Here is a 16660-nt window from a genome sequence, read left to right as displayed (position 1 = left end):
GCTGAAGTCAGGTTCGCACTCAACAAAACCACAAAGTACAACCATTGCTGGGTAGGGTGGACTCTGGCCGCTTAAAGCCACATGCAGACAAGCCCGTAGCAGAATTTTTTACCCCAGTTCTTGGCGCTTTGCTGTACTGTAACCAGATGGCAACAGGTGAAGGAGACACGTGCCAGCAGACTGCCAGGATCTCTGCCTCTGGGAGAGGCAGAATGCCCTGGGGGAACAGACCAGCTGGGCTCCCTGTAGAGGCTGGACTCTAGGAGCCATAAATGGGATTTCTTTTCCACTGCCACCCTGAAGATGGTAACATTCCCCACGATGCTGCTTATGATCCAAAATTTTCCCACCTTGCCTTTCTGCCCTTATTTTTAACAATTTTCTCTTCCTGGAGACACCAGCCCAAGTGGCTGAGAGTAGGATCTGGAGACCGTCCTGCTTCCTGCTCGGTGTTCATCTGGACTAGCCTGCTTTTCAGATGCTCACTCCCTCTCCTTACCAAGTCTCACTCCTGCCACAATGCCTGGCTTTTTCTGGGCAGGGTGCTGGGAAGAGACGGAAATGAGCATTTGCAGACACTTTGAGCTGTCTCCTGAGTAAATGGGAGAAAACTAAAGGATCCCCAGACCGCAGGGATTATTGATTTTATAACTATTTCAACAGTTCCATCAACAGTGGCATGTAAAAGGAGCTCATCATTTATAAATTGACTCTTCCAGGGATCAAAGGCCTGTCAGGGCAACAATTAGTTCTGGTAATTTATCAGCTGTTTGAGCTTGTCAGGTAGAGAGAGAAGGGCAGTTCTGCATCAGCTCCCCTGCAAAGTTGTTACGGTAGCCAGAGCCAGGTAGGATGTGCAGGTCAGTCATTTGCTAAATATTTCATGTCCTCAGATGTTTTGTCAGTCTTTCCGATACCTGATCCAATTTGGTTAGGCTGTCGGGTGAAAAGGAGGCATCTCTTAGCACACTAATGTCACCCAAGCCAGAGGTCCTTTGTCTCCTTAACAATGCCCCTGTCAAATCCCTGCAGAGCAGCTAAACAAACTGGAATGCAGCAAAAAGAAGGAAAAAAAACCCAACCAAAACCTGTGGTCTGTTTTTAATTAGCCTATAAACCATTCAGAGCTCTCCAACTGTGCTGTCTGGAGAGGGAAAACTGAGGGCAAATATACACTCTCTCCTTGTAGACCTCATAGTAAAAAAATCTCTGTAAACAACATGAGCTTATTTGAACAGACTAGAAGACCAGGCAAAAGCAACCATTCTGCGTAACAGTGAATAGCAGCACCCTTTGCAAAGCATCTTTTGCAAGGGCACCTACAGAATTTGGCTATCCTGACCAGAGCTCTGCTAGATTAAACGGGGATAAAAAAGACAGACATTGAGGCAGAGCCCCTTGAGTCTGGAAAGTGGATGGAAATGGGAAGTGGATCCAAAATGTGTTGTACAACATCAGAAAGACCTTCATTACATTACATTACATTATATTATGTTGCATTACATTACATGTGCACACACTTCCACGCTTGCAAGTACACATACAGAATCAGTAAATGCTTCAAGTTTTTCCCAATGTACCCTGTTGCACGCACACTTTGCAATGCCTGATAATGTAGTTATACAATCACATACTTTTTTATCAAAACAGTATATTTCTTATTTGCTATGTGGCTGGATTCAATTCTGCGCTTTCCTAAGCTGACGACTTCATTTTGCAACTTTTTTTCAAACCTACTTTCCATGTGTAAGACACAGGTTTAATTAATTTGTAATGTGGACCACCAAAATATTTCCAGTGGAAGTACAAACTGTTCCAAGAATTTCACATATGCAGGTTGTTGTAAAGCACATATGAACTTGCATCCCCTAATCATGTTTCATGGCTCTTCAGATGTTCACGGATCACAGGCTGAAAAAGCAGCTACGATCACAGCTTCATACAGAAGAACTCACAAAAGCTGTGTTTGGTCACAGGAACAGCACAGAAATGCTTGAGAGAAGAAAAATAAAAGGATGGGGAAGGAAAGGCTGTAGTTTGCTTAGAAAGTTGACCCCTGTGCATGTATAGACATTTTTAGAAATGTTTGTGGAGAAAAATAATTACTCAGCAGAAAGTGATTAGTTCAAAGAATAAATTTTTACTGTATAGTAATATCCAGCCAACTTTCTGACTTGCCTAAAGGGTCAACACCATAACCAGCAATCCATAATCCATTGCCAATTTGGGGCAAAGGATGGCACTCACAGGCACTTCGCTTTTCAGCGAAGTGAAAGATGAAAGGTGAAAGATGTCCTTGAGCTTATGATGAAGCAGACTCGGGGTGAAGTAAAATTAAATTCATAGCCTTAATGCACATTGTTTGGAAGCCACTGGAAAGCACATCATAGAATCATAGAATCATTGAGGTTGGAAAAGACCTCTAAGATCATCGAGTCCAACCGTCAACCCAACACCACCATGCCCACTAAACCATGTCCCTAAGCGCCGCATCTACTCATCTTTTAAATGCCTCCAGGGATGGGGACTCAATCACTTCCCTGGGCAGCCTGTTCCAATGTTTAACCACTCTTTCAGTAAAGACATTTTTCCTCCACATCGCTGCAAAGCATCCGGCTGGGTGAGTACTGAGAATGATGTAATGTTTAGCAGAGACCCAGGAGGAAAAACAGCAGGCCAAGTCTTCAGCAAAAGCCACAAGATTTTACAAAGATAGGGGAGTAAAATTTTTGGGAAAATTATGAAAATATTCTTCTTATGAATACATAAAAGAAACATGGACAAAGGAGCCTCTCTAGAGGTATCAGTGGATTTCACGGTCATATGCTGTATCTGCATGACTGATACCCTGAAAAACCTCTGGGCTGGTGAAATTAGTCGTGTTCCTCCAAACTCACCTGAGTGACGCCAGTTTAGTCTGTCAAGAGGGAAACAGGGATGAATGGACAGCTCTCCTGACTGAGATGCTTTCTCAGAAAAATCTGCTGTAAGATACTGATAAAACCTGTGGGGTCATTTTGAGACCATACGTATCGAAGGGGAGCTGCTGCCATCGCAAAGCAGCCTGCGCGGCATTACCCAGGGTGAACCCACAGCCACGTGGGAAGGGTGGTTTACATTTTCAGTGGACCGAGCCGGGCTGCTGGTGTGACTTGTAACTTGCAGCCACCCTCTCTCTGGTCCCCCGAGGAGCATGCCAGCAGCAGCATTGCGCAGGGTAGGCTCTGCTCAGCCCAGCGATGATCACTCTTTTCAGCAGCATGGGTTCTTTGATCCCTGCTTGCCTTGCCACATAATGAAGTCAGCTGCCTGACGGATGTGCTGGGCAGCCCATGTGTGAGGAAAGAGATGTCTCCCTTGAGGTCAGATGAGACGTACAATCACGAGGGAAGAATCCAGAGGGCACTCTCAAGGCACCTCTCCTGCAGATAAGATCATGGTTCTTGTTTTGTACTCGCTTATAGAATCATAGAATCACTGAGGTTGGAAAAGACCTCCAAGATCATCGAGTCCAACCGTCGACCCAACACCACCACCCACTAAACCATGTCCCTAAGTGCCTCATCTACCCGTCTTTTAAATACCTCCAGGGATGGGGACTCAACCACTTCCCGGGGCAGCCTGTTCCAATGTTTCACCACTCTTTCAGTAAAGACATTTTTCCTCACGTTCAATCTAAACCTCCCCTGGCGCAACTGGAGGCCATTTCCTCTCATCCTATCGCTAGTTACTTGGGAGAAGAGACCGACACCCACCTCACTACAACCTCCTTTCAGGTAGTTGTAGAGAGTGATGAGGTCTCCCCTCAGCCTCCTTTTCTCCAGGCTAAACAACCCCAGTTCCCTCAGCCGCTCCTCATAAGACTTGGTCTCCAGACCCCTCACCAGCCTCGTTGCCCTTCTCTGGACACGCTCCAGCACCTCGACGTCCTTCTTGTAGTGAGGGGCCCAAAACTGAACACAGTATTCGAGGTGCGGCCTCACCAGTGCCGAGTACAGGGGCACGATCACTTCCCTACTCCTGCTGGCCACACTATTTCTGATACAGGCCAGGATGCCATTGGCCTTCTTGGCCGCCTGGGCACACTGCCGGCTCATGTTCAGCCGGCTGTCCACCAACACCCCTGGGTCCTTTTCTGCCAGGCAGTTTTCCAGCCACTCTTCCCCAAGCCTGTAGCGCTGCATGGGGTTGTTGTGGCCGAAGTGCAGGACCCGGCACTTGGCTTTGTTGAATCTCATACAGTTGGCCTCGGCCCATCGATGCAGCCTGTCCAGGTCCCTCTGCAGAGCCTTCCTACCCTCGAGCAGATCAACACTCCTGCCCAACTTGGTGTCATCTGCAAACTTACTGAGGGTGCACTCAATCCCCTCATCCAGATCATCGATAAAGATATTGAACAAGACCGGCCCCAAAACTGAGCCCTGGGGAACACCGCCCGTGACCGGCCGCCAACTGGATGTAACTCCATTCACCACAACTCTCTGGGCCCGGCCGTCCAGCCAGTTTTTTACCCAGCGCAGAGTCCACCTGTCTAAGCCGTGAGCTGCCAGCTTCTCTAGGAGAATGCTGTGGGAGACGGTGTCAGAGGCCTTACTGCTACTCGAGGGATGCTCACTGAAGTGGGTGAGCAAGTTCAGGCTATGAGAAAGTACAGGAGAAGTCCTTACTTCCTCGAGGAGGGAGTTTGGTCCTGCAAAGTACCCAGCACCTCGGATCCTTTGAAGCTCCCAGGCGGTCTGTGCACATTTACATTACCACATTTTCATGAGAAGCTGATGGCCACAGAGTTTAACTCTTTGCAGGGCTGAGCCTTGTTGTTGGTTAAATCACTTGTAAGACATCTCAGCTACTTAGAAATCCTTCCACAGGCAAATACACAACTTAAAGGCCTGCACATTTCTGATAAGAACACGACAGGCACCATTTGCCCAATTTTTCTGTCCACTGTAGTTTGCTGCCTAGTTTGTGAGTATCACTGCTTTATACTCCTGTTAGAAATAAGAGAAGATGAAAATAAGAAGCAAAAGAAAAACAGATCTCTTGCAACAATAGGACTGAAATGAAGATGAGAAAGATGGCAAGAGGAGAAGTTCCAATCCATCAGAACATTCAATGCATGTGGCTACCTTTGCACAAGAAGTTCTTAGGGCACTGGCTAATTTTTCATGATGGACACTTCACCAAGCACTAGGCTGAATTGTTTCTGTGAAGAGATGGAGGAAGCAGAGGAAAATGTAAATCCGATATATAAGACCAAAATACAGTGCTGCTTTCTTCTTGCCAGACGAGAGGTTGGATTTGTTTCTAGTGACTGGCACATAACATACATTTTTCCTTTAGCTAGAAAAAAGTTAGGTTTAGGGTTGGGGTTTTTTTTATTTCCTTGGGGGGGGGAAACACAACAACAACAGTGTGGGCTTGAATTACAGTTGGTGAACTCAGATCATTTCCGCAGACCCCAAAATAGTTGGAGAGGTCATTGAAACCACAAACTCCATGGGGTTCATCTGTTTCTGAATGCAGCTTTCTTGAGCCAGAGGCAATCTGCCCCATTGCTTACCAAAGTGATATTTATCTAATTTGTTACTAGAAAACGCTTGCGGGGAGAAAAAAAAAAAACAACAAACCCCAAACCCAGACCAAGAGCAGCAAAAGCCGCTGGAGCCCTGTGCTAGCATCAGCAAATTGGTGTCCATTTGCCCCCATCACGGCAATATCAGAAAGAACGAAGCCTTTCTGGGTCAAATTCTGCTCTCGTTTTCACTGGCATAAACGATGCCTCTAAAGCTGAGGGAATTGTTGGCTGACCGACTGACCCGGTGGACTTCAGGCAGAATTCAGGTCTCCTTGACCTGATCAGAGCAGAGGAACTTGTCCCAGGCACACCACTAAGACATACCAGCTGATTGTTTAACCATATTGAGAAATAGCAAAATAGGCTTCCCTATCATTTTTCACCTAGCTCAGATTTGATCAGAGATATAAAATAAAGAAAGACACGAACAACCATTCTGGCTACGTTTCCAAAATGTCATTCGCACGATCCTGCCGCTATCTTTGTACTTTATCTGTGGCCCTCTGTCTCTTCGCATACTTACACTCACCATCGCAGCTTCCAAGCATTCTCCTCTAATTAATCAAAAACTCTGTCTTTTTGTTTCCTAGGTCACGAAGGAAGAACAGTAAATTAAATAAAGATATCAACTGAGCATGGAAGCTGGATTTCTATCCAAGGAACCTAATAATAGCACCATGATGCAGGCAAATTCAAAATTGATATGGTTTTATATACACAGAGGCAAACAGTCGAGTGTGAAGAAAGTAAACACCAGATAGCATTCAAACAGCTTTTTATCCAGCTCATTCTGTGTTTGTAAATATAGAAGTGTGTTGTGGTGGCTAAATTTATCCTAATGTAAGGAAACATGAACAAAGAGGCTGGTATTTGGTAACTTCTATAGGCAATATTAGGACATCCTGCATGAATTATTTTGGGGCAGTTCATGATAACATGGTACAGATTAGAGTTGCCATTTCTGGAAAAATTAGGTCAGAACTATGTAGATAAGATGGAAAGAATTTCAGTAGCATTGTAGTATTTTCCTGACTTGAAGCCTGACTCACATGTCAAAGCTTTGTTTTATTGTATACCTTGTTTTGATATATAGTCAAAACAGCCTTTATCCAGAGAAAATAAAAATAAACCAGCTGAGCAAGAAAGAATTACACACAGCATTGGATAAAAATAAGTACAGCAAGCTTAATTTCAGAGAGAAATAGTTGTCTTTTCCTGTGAAACATTCAGAAATGGCCATGCCGAACCCAGGAAAAATCAGGGGAGGGAGATACAATTTGGTAACAGCTCGGGAATGGGGCCTTTCCTTTGCTCTTGATCTGAGCTGGAATTTCAGTCATACGTCAGGTGTATCTTGGGACCATTAGAGTATGGCCACGCCAAAGCGGTGCCCCTCTTCTCTATATGCTTCCCTTTGTCCTTCTCAAATTTCATCCTGGATTAGAAGAACCTCTCACTTAAAAAGGAGATAGATCGTGGCCATGAAAGGTTTACTTTTTAAGAGAAGAAGTGAGATTAGTTCTAGTTAGAAGAATGAGAGGCCTGACTCTGCAGCCTTGCCTCCGCAGTCAGCACAATGTTTCCATTGGCTTCAGGTAGAATATTTTTTCACTCAGGTTGTTTATTATAAGTTAGAATGTACTTTTACACTGCTCTGTGTTCAGTGCCATAAATCCCAGCACATACCATGCCTCTCTTTTTTCACCGGGGGTTCTGGCCTGAGTTATTGAATCTCTTTCTGCCATGGAGCTCGCTTTGAGAAGGAGCAAACCTCTGGGACAGACCCTGGTACTTGTATGTGAGCCAGCCTTAAGATAAAATGCTTCATGTTCCCTTTTGCTTATTCAGTGAGACAAACAGACTGTTAAATTCTGGTTTTCAGTCCAGCTCATTAAAGCAAACCAGGGTAAGATGCAGTTTACGCTCCTATGCCAGAAGGTAAATAGCGCAGGGGGAGGGGCAGGGGCACATCCCCTTCTGCCCCCGCTGCGTGCAAACAGGCCCCTGGAGCAGGCTGGGCAGCACGAAAGGGCTTCGGCCACTCTTCCCAAAGCCTGCAAGCCCCTGGCATCAGGGCATCTCACCTTCCTTGTGCTCTTTGCATCGCCGCTCGGGCTCAGTGCTGTGTGGGGCTCTTCTTTACCTCGCATGGCTCTGGGGACCGTGCCTTCCCCAAAAGGCCAGTGGGTGCCCATCACTACACAAAGCTGCAGCATGAGCAAGCAGCGGGGTCAGTTTAAGGGGAAGGAAAGCAGGATGAAAGCCAGCTTTCGAGTCCAGGCATGAGCAGAGCAAACCCTAGAAGGACCAGGTTTATTTTTAGGATGGTCTCTCAAGAATCCCTTAAGCAGCTGGCCAGGAATTTGGGCTACTAAAGCCCACCCACAGCACCATTTAGCCTGGCCACCTACAAAATCCAGATAGCCAGCCTTAATGCCGCTGCTGCGGCACTCCTCTGCTCCCAGAATTGCTCCTCTCCTCCCGCTCTCTCCCGGGAGAGGAAACAGAAGCGACTGGGACAGGGATGCTGATGCGCGGCAGGGGCACCTCGCAGGGGCACCCTGCGCCACCCGCTTGTCTGCCACTTCGGCTGGGTGAGAGGCAGCACCTCAACTACTTGCTTGTTTATTTTCCCAGCCGAAGGCAACCACCGGCGGGGGAAGAAATGGAAAACCAGGGAGCATTAGTGAGGTCTCTTCACACCTGACAGAGGTCACTGATCCGTGCGCATCCTAAGCAGTTAGCGTGGGCGATGCAGGGATCAAAGGGCGGTTCTGGGGGCTGCATCCTGCCCTGCAGAAGCACAGGGGCTCACGGTGCCTTCCCGCTGCCTGGGCCAGGCTCTCCTGTCGGACCCGGGCTGCCAGCACTGCCATCTCTCCTCTGAATTACTGCCCCAAAATGTAGCAGAACAGCCTGAAGGAAACATGATATGGGCTTTATTCAGCCTTATGGTGTTTGGGTGTGAAAAATGCTGCGAACAAATGAATATTGACAAGAAATCCAGAACAATTTCAGAAATTTTTAACGGTGACTGCTGTCAGTGTTAAGTGTCACACACCTTGTATTGTATTTGTTTGTAAAAGTTTATTTTTTAAAAAAACCCAAAACACTCAGTTTTATCCATGGACTAACTTTTGTACTTTTTTTTTCCTATAGGATCAAAGATGATTAAATCCATTTATTTGCTTTAAGCACCTTTCCAGCTATAACCACTTTAAGCCAAAAAGTTTGGAGTCATGCAAAGTTTGACTATTGCTCTAGCTGTTTCCTGGGCTTGGGCCAGGCTCCATTGAGGTCTCCATCTTTAACTTTCGTGGGCTGGGCTGAGACTTTCTGGGATAGCGTGGTAATAAGTATCATAACACAGCCTAGTCCAATATAGCCCACAAAGCATCCAGCGTGTGCATTTTCTCCTCTACTTCATGTATATCCAACCCCTTATTGGCAATATTTTAATGGTACAGTAAATCCTACATTAGAATCTGTACTATTGGATGAAAAAGACATCAGCCATGTGAAAGTGCTGCTCCAGGATAAATTCATTTGTCCAATTCAAATTTCACCATGAAATTTTGATGAGCAAGCTTGAAGCTAGAACAAGTATTCTCTGTTGTCTCACATCTGGCACAACCTTTCTGTGTTGTGATCTGGCTAATTTGACAGAAAGGCAATCACGTGCACACACTTCATCTAGGTCAGCTTTGTACGTGGGGCAATCTACCTCCGTGATCATGGAGCCACAACCTACAGAAAAGTGGGGCATATGAAAAACAAGCCAATACAGTAATTAAAAATATTTATTTCTGAAGATATTTACCTTGATAGGCATAAAGCATTTCCCAATTTCATACAGAAATAGATAAAACATGCATAGACCAATATGGCCTGCTTCAATGTGTATTCAACATGGTAAATATAATGAAGAACTTGTGTGAATATAAATACAAAACACAAAAAATAAGCACATAAGATTCAACCTGTCAGCAAATTCAACAATGTGAACAAATTCACTGCTCCAAACATTCACCCAATATTAGCCTTTTGACATAATTCAAAACAACCCTTTGTCTCGATGCATTTACGCCAAACGAGGCACTGAATAAACCTCACAACAGCCTCTGGTACATCCCCACTTCAGTGCATTTTTGGTGGCATGTAAGACACAACAACCTCTATTTTTAGAACTTCAGTTAGCCAAATATCCTTGTTATGGGAAACCTAATAGTGTCCTCTAACTTTTATTTTATGTTGAAGAGTCCTTTGGTATCAAAACCAAAGGACTTTGACTATGCAAACAACCACAGCGCCTAACCCACATTCAGATAACTCTGGTTGTACAAGTAAACTAGACTTCTGAAAAAAGGCAAAGGGTTGCAGCTGATTAGTAAAGGCAATAACAAGGTGTAAAAATACTCTAGCAGGAGTGCAACAAACAGTACGCGAGGTAGACATGTATATATGCAGTAAGTCCTGATTAAAGTAGCACTATGGCTTTCATTTTTGCAGTTTAATCAAAAGGTAGAGTTTTTTGCTTTGAAGTTTGTCCACTCAGATCTTGCTTTCTGTCCTTTCTAAGCACATCTGTGAGGTCTTCCTTGCAAGATGCTTTTGATGTAGACCCTGAAAGCTGCTCAATTGATGGGTAACATTCCAGAAGCAATATTCAAATGTTTCTTCAGAAAGATGGCTTTTCATGTATGCTACCGCGGATTCCCCTTCACCCCCTCTACCCATCCATCTGAATTCCAAAATGATGAAATCCTTTTCTTTTATACCTCCAAATAAGGGACTCCATTAGTGTTTTGCTCTGCTGCACAAACACTTGGACAGAGAGGCCCTTCGCCGTCGTGGAATGTTAGAAGTCAAGAGAGAGTTTTGGTGACGCTTTGTCAGCAAGTGTGATGAAGAAAGACTCAGGTGATCTTCCCACTAGGATGCTTTCAGACTTTCCCAGACGCTTTGCCTTTTGTTCGCCCTGTTATGTTTCAGCTTCCGTCCTTTCTGGAGCTCAGCCTTCAGCTTTGCAATACTGAAGGAAGCTTTGATACTGTTACCAATGGCTTCCAGCCTGCAAAAATAAGAAATATACACTTATTGTTACAATAATGAAGATGGATCTCCAGTGCGCAGACATTCACTTTTTGATTAAATAAGCCCCAGTCTAGATTTCTGCCATGGGATCCTCAGTAACTGCTGATTGCTGTACCTCTGTCAGAATTACGCTAACTTAAGCCACTGGATTCAGAATTTAAATGCAAACATTAAAATAAGCTAAAATATTCATTCAAATATAGATGCCCTAGACTTCCTTAAATAGCACGTATCTAATCAAGAGGTCTTCAGCGTTATTCTCTTTGGCTGTTTTGTTTCTTTCAGGTATACCTGGTCCTGGTTCCAATGAATGGGTGCATTTTTCAAGTAAGTAAGCAAGCAAGCCCCATTTTCAAAAATTATTTAAGACATCCAGGGCCTAAGTCTCACTCAAAATCATCAGGCTGTCTGCTCCCATAAGTCCTGTTCTGCTTTTGAAAGTAGCACTAGAGAGTCTTCTTTTGTATGGGCAAACTTCTGTATGCCATACTTTTACACGGGCATATGGCCGAACACTGAATGCCGGAACTGATATAGCCGTACTAACAGTCAGCTTCAAAGCTGACTTCACCTCTGTGGGGTTCGTAGCTGCACCAAGTCCAATGCATGCATCTCTGAACCGCACTGTGGAGTGATACTGCTGCCTACTGCCACTCAACTTATTATGCACAGACCTCAAAAGGCAGTCCTGAAATTTACTCCTAATCTCAAATATTAAATTGGGCTCAAATATTAATTTAGTCTTCATTTTCCCTTTCCTCAAACTTTTTGCAGTCATTTCCATCACTAGCATCCTGTACTCCTTTTACACAGGTTTGTCAGGCAATGTAAGAGATAAGGCAGGTAGAAATCCGCCTCCTGCATTCTAAAAAGCCAGCCACACCAGTCAGAAGAAACAATATATTCAAAATCTGGATAGATCAATAATCTTTTTTTCCCCTCCAGTAAAATGGAGTAAAGTATCTAAGAAAAGGCATTCTGATTCAGTTTCATATTAGAATAGTTGGGACAATATTTTTAAGTAGTTAAGATAGTGCATGAACACACTAAAATGACAGGCTCTATTTATTTCTGTCAGAATTTCACGATTTCATACTCTTCTGAAGTTTGGTGTATCTTTAGGCCTACAACTAAGCCTGCTTCCTCTAAGCAAATGGAGGATGCTAGGCAGAGCTCAGCACCCGTGTCTTCACAAGCTAAAAACCCACTGCATGAAGAAAAGCCCTTAAGACATCCTCACCGATTCCTCTGTAGCTCTCAAGCTGAAATCACCAGCTAAGCCCACGCTGACCCAAAGGCAGGTGAACTGTGCTCTCTATTGCTACGCCAGGGAACTACAACAGGATGAGAAGAAACTCACCGCTTCATTTTCTTGCTGTCAACAAGCTGTCGGTTCATGCATTTGGGTCCAATGCAACTGCCAGCTTTGTCATGGTGACGCGAGGTTTTCTCCACTGTGGACTGAGCCCTGTTAAAAGTGAAAAGGTGCTGCTGTTAAAAAAAGAACCCAGGTCTGCAGTCCACAAGGTGAGGCATCTCATCAACCACTTCTCAAGGCATGTAATAAGCGATCTTTCTGGGCCAAACCATAGTATGTATTATAGCAGTGTGAGCACTCAGGTAGGAGGCAAGGCTTTGGGGAGATTATTTACTCAGCAGTTGCCAAAATGAGTAAGTGTACCACAATCCATCCCTTTTACATGCACTGCCTTTTAAAGGGTAGCAACAATAGACGCACCAGAGATCTTTTCCTGTCTGGCAGAAGTTCAGACATTTCTTGTCCTTCTGGTTGGTGCATCGGCATCTGCTGCTAGGTTCAGCGAGCATCTCTGGCACCATGTCCTTCAGCGATCTTCTGGATCGAGAAGGGCCTCCAAGACCATACGGAACTGTCTTCCTATGATCAAAGAGACAACATGAAAGTCATTCAAATAATTCTGTGGCTTCAGAACAGTGGGGTATTTTGGGCAATCTTATCAATGGGATTGATTGCATGAGTAAAGGCTGTGGGATTGGGAATGCCTCGCTGGTCATAGTTTCCATGCAAATGCTTCTGATGATCCTGCAACTTATTCATTAGCATGGCTACTCACATTAAAAGGCTAATGACCTTTTAATTGTGATTTCATAAGGCTGCTGTGCCTCCCTGTGCGATAGAAAGCAATAAAACCTCATCTCTCTGAACTTTGGTAACTGCCAACACCGAAAGAAGCAATAAAAGTGAGGAAGAGATCCTCAGTGCCCAGAGGAAACCCAGCATCAGAACAAATCACCAGAGTCAGTTGTTTGCAGCATTAGGTGAGGCTCTGGCTCACTACTTTTTGGTGAGGAGAGCGTAGAAATGGACACTGTACATAACCCTATTAACACGTGGGATGTGTTAATTTGCAGCACAGAGCAGCAAGAGGTGGCAAGGAGCCACCCCGTGTCAAAGTAAGCCTTCTAGCCTCCTAACTTGTTGGAAAGAAAAACGGTCAGACAAATTCAGGCTGGCAAAATCATACTTTTGGCATTTTGTCCGCTTCTGATTCATAGTGAAAAGTATCCCGCAGCCTTTGCTGAGCGGCACACAAAGGAAATACTCCTGACCAGACTTTAGGAACGCAGGTGTGTTAAGGCTATTAGGACTATCTCCTCAAACTAGGTGGTCAAATCCTGCTTGCTTTCTCCCAGGGAACATTCTCGCTGGGGGGGGCAGGAAGCAATAGGAGAGACCGTGCAAATAACTATTCCTTCCTCCTCTTCCATTTCTGCAGGGGGGCTTGTGGTTCTTAATTTTTCCCTTCCCGCTCCTCCCCCCCCCCCTTTTCCCAGCCAAAGCGGAACCCAGAGCTCGGCAACTGCCGAAGCCCCCCCGGTCCACTGACTCACTCGGGGGTGTTGATCCAGATGATGTCGAGGTGGCAGAAGTAGACGCACTCCTCGTCCAGCAGCGAGGAGCAGGAGCAGCGCCGGGCGCGGCGGTGCGCGGCGGCGGCAGCGGCGGCGGGGGGCGGCGCGGCGCCCGCCTCGGCTCCGGGGTCTGCGGGAGGGAGCGGCAGAGCTCAGCACCCGCGGCAACCACGCACCCCGCGCATCTCCGGCGACAGCCCCTCCCGCCGCATCCCTCAGCCTCCTCGGGCCGCCCTCCCCGGGGTGCCGGGCGGCGCTCCCCGCCAGCCGGCAGGGAGCCCGGGTGCGACCCGGCAGCCCCCCGCAGGGCCGGACCCACGCGGCGGCGAGCGGCTGGGGACCGGCACCTACCTGCCGGCAGCAGCCCCGGGCAGAGCACGAAGAGCAGCGAGACGATCATCTGGGAATAATCCATAGCAGGCAGCGGAGAGCGGACGAAAAAAGGGGAGGAAAACGGGGAAAATTAACAAAAGAGAAAAAAGGGGGGAAAGTCTCTCCCAGCGTCGGGACGGAGAGCCGTGTCCCGTCCCCTGCGGGGCGCGGCGCGGGGGCAAGCGGCTGCTCGGTGCGCCCCGGCGCGTCTGGCTGGCGCGGCGGTCCCCGGCGCCCTTTTATAGCGAACCCCCATGGAGCGGGTAAACAGCCCCGGCGCTATTTTATCCCGAGACAATGTTATTCTGCTATTAGTCACCGCGCGGCAACGTGCGGGCCGAGATAAGGCCGGGCTGGAAAGGAAATCGCCTGCAAACTTCAGAGCGGCGGGCGGCGGCGGGCGGCCGGGGGGGCCGGGGGCGACCCGGGGGCGGGGAGGGGAGGGGCGGGGCGGGGGGCGCCGCCGGCCGCGCCAGAGGCGGGCCGCCAGGGGGCGCCCTGCCGCCCCGCGCCTCGCACCTGAGGGCGGCCGGCCGCCTCAGCCGCCTGGCGGCGGCGCGCAGGGGCCCGGCGGCGGCCGGCGGGGCACCATCGCCCTTGCCGTAACAACAATAATTATTGCGATTATCGTCAGCGTCGTCGTTGTTGTTGTTATTATAACAGCGGGGCGGGCCGGGCGGCGGCGGCAGGCGCGGTGCCGCCCGCGGTGGAGGTGTCCCGGCCGCCCCGCAGGCTTGCGGCGGCCGTTGGAGCGGCTTCGCCGCCCGGCGGGGGCTACGGGCTCGGTCCGCTGCTCCCGCCTCCGCCCCGGCGAAAGGATATGGCGAGCTTCTCCTCCTGTCCTTCCCCAGCCGCCGAGGGAGCCGGCAGCGGGACGCCGGGGGCTGCCGCCGGCGGCCGGAGGGCTGGGGCCGCACGGGCAGCGCCGGGCGGGTGCCCGGGGGCGGCGGGGGTGAGCGCCGCCTGGTGCGCCCGACCCGGGCCCGCTCTCCGCAGGCCCAACCGAGTGGGCTCTGGCGGGGGGGGTGTGTCTCAAACGGTTGGGTTCGGCAGCAGCGGTGAGACGTTAGGGTATAACCCCCCCTTTTCTTCCGTGGCAAGGCAGGGCGCCGTGCCACCGCACGTTTTAGGGTCCGGGCAGCGCGAGCAGCAGCAGGCGTGCAAAGCCAGGGCTGTGTGGTCAGGAGGAGGAAAGACCCGTGCCCAGCCTTTGCCTTTGGCTCCTACCGCTAACTCTGGCAAGGTCAGGGAACGTTTACATTTGCTGCCGTGTGCTGAGGCGCAGTAGCCGTCAGTGTGGAAGCTAGACACTTGAGAAATGGCCGTGGCAATGCCATCATAAATACATACATGCATAAAATCCACTGAGCTCCTAACTGAGAAAGGCAGCCTCTGAATATAAACTCAAATGAACTCGGATGCCTGTGATCCGGCGTGGAGCCGTTGTGCTGCAAAGCGTGCCAATTTCACCTATGATAAATAGATAAGACTCTCTTGGTATTTGTGGTATTTCCGTGCACTGTGCTGTAATAATAGAAATGACCTTGGATATCACAAAGACCAAGACTGTTAACTGCAAGTTGCATTGTGATCTCTCAGGTGAATGGCTATTTTTTTAAAGTATCAAATTATACTGTGCTGCTGTATCATAGCGGACAGACTGTCTACAACCGTGCTGAGTCAGAATAAAGGTCCATTTAGCTGGTATCCTTTCTCCCACAATGGCTGTTAGCAGATGGTATGAGAAGGAGTACAAGAAAGGAATGCAAGTGGAGACTAATCCTTTCCTCCGTACAACCTCCCTGCTTCTAGCAGGATGAAGCTTAGGGGCTTTCCGAGCAATAGTGAGCATTTAGACCATTATGCTGAATAAACACCAGTGGCCCCATCCTGAGATGCTTGTACCTTTTTATCAAAGGTTCTCTAGAATCTGCCCTATAAAACATCTGTGAGTGGAGAAAGCTGGGTTATACAATTCTTTTTTTTTTACACCTTTTCAGCGTGGGAGTTTATTTTTCAGAGCAGGGATTGTATCTTCCTGTGTATTACATCTTCTTGTGTATGTAGGGCAGCACTTACCAGAATACCAATGTATCTGTACCTGTATGTGTGAATTATTGCAGTTATGATAAGAATCTACCAGCAGAGGTCACCTAGCTACACATAAAAACTAATTGTAGCCCACTGAAGTAATAAACTTTATCAGTATCGAAAAGTTGGGAAAGAAATTAGGTGATTTTTTTTTTTTGCTTCTTGGTGTTTAAAAAAAAAAAAGAAAAAACACAAAGCAGTTGTGTGGGTTGAAAGATAGCTATTGTTTCTGTATAGAATACAAATATGCATAGCCTTTCCAGGCCTGTCACTTAAAGACCGTATTTCATGCCAGCACTTACTTAAAAGAGATTTTTTTCTGAGATTCCTTTTTCTAAGATGTGCACTTGAAGCCAAAATGACTCACATCGGTGCAAGATATTTTCAGCTTTGTCAAAATGCCCTGTTAGAAAGTATTTTGTTAGCTGGCAAAAATGGCATGCATGTTTCCTTTGAGTAACAAAGCACAAACGTATCGCAGAGACTTCTGGAGGTGCTATTCTTTTTTTTTTTTTTTTGAAAAAAACAAAAACATCTTCAGCAATTTTTGGTAAGGATTCATAAATATTATTGTTGTCAGAGATCCATATCCTCTGATTCAGCGATTTCTGATAGCTCTGCTTTCAGATCTTGAGA

At 47.3% G+C, this 16660-nt stretch overlaps 1 protein-coding gene across 1 annotated transcript; it reads right to left on the bottom strand.

The window, feature by feature from the left end:
- Positions 1-9357: 9357 nt before the first annotated feature.
- On the bottom strand, positions 9358-14065 carry EDN1 (endothelin 1). The gene is made up of 5 exons (XM_076332265.1): positions 13913-14065; positions 13541-13691; positions 12408-12566; positions 12030-12137; positions 9358-10646 (listed from the first exon to the last, which is right to left on the bottom strand). The coding sequence occupies exons 1-5, from the start codon at positions 13974-13976 to the stop codon at positions 10508-10510; spliced, it is 621 nt and encodes a 206-aa protein (XP_076188380.1). The 5' UTR covers positions 13977-14065; the 3' UTR covers positions 9358-10507.
- Between the last annotated feature and the right edge of the window lie 2595 nt (positions 14066-16660).

Source organism: Aptenodytes patagonicus, chromosome 2, assembly GCF_965638725.1.
Source record: "Aptenodytes patagonicus chromosome 2, bAptPat1.pri.cur, whole genome shotgun sequence".
In the NCBI taxonomy this organism is placed as follows: domain Eukaryota; kingdom Metazoa; phylum Chordata; class Aves; order Sphenisciformes; family Spheniscidae; genus Aptenodytes; species Aptenodytes patagonicus.
This window is presented reverse-complemented; position numbering and strand designations above follow the sequence as displayed.

What these genes read in the sequence shown, in the direction of transcription:
- EDN1 (XM_076332265.1), bottom strand. Translation starts at nt 13,976, where the DNA reads ATGGATTATTCCCAGATGATCGTCTCGCTGCTCTTCGTGCTCTGCCCG. An exon ending in CCCGGGGCTGCTGCCGGCAG is followed by an intron (nt 13,692 to 13,912) that starts GTAGGTGCCGGT and finishes TCCCTCCCGCAG; the next exon opens with ACCCCGGAGCCGAGGCGGGC. An exon ending in ATCTGGATCAACACCCCCGA is followed by an intron (nt 12,567 to 13,540) that starts GTGAGTCAGTGG and finishes CTTTGATCATAG; the next exon opens with GAAGACAGTTCCGTATGGTC.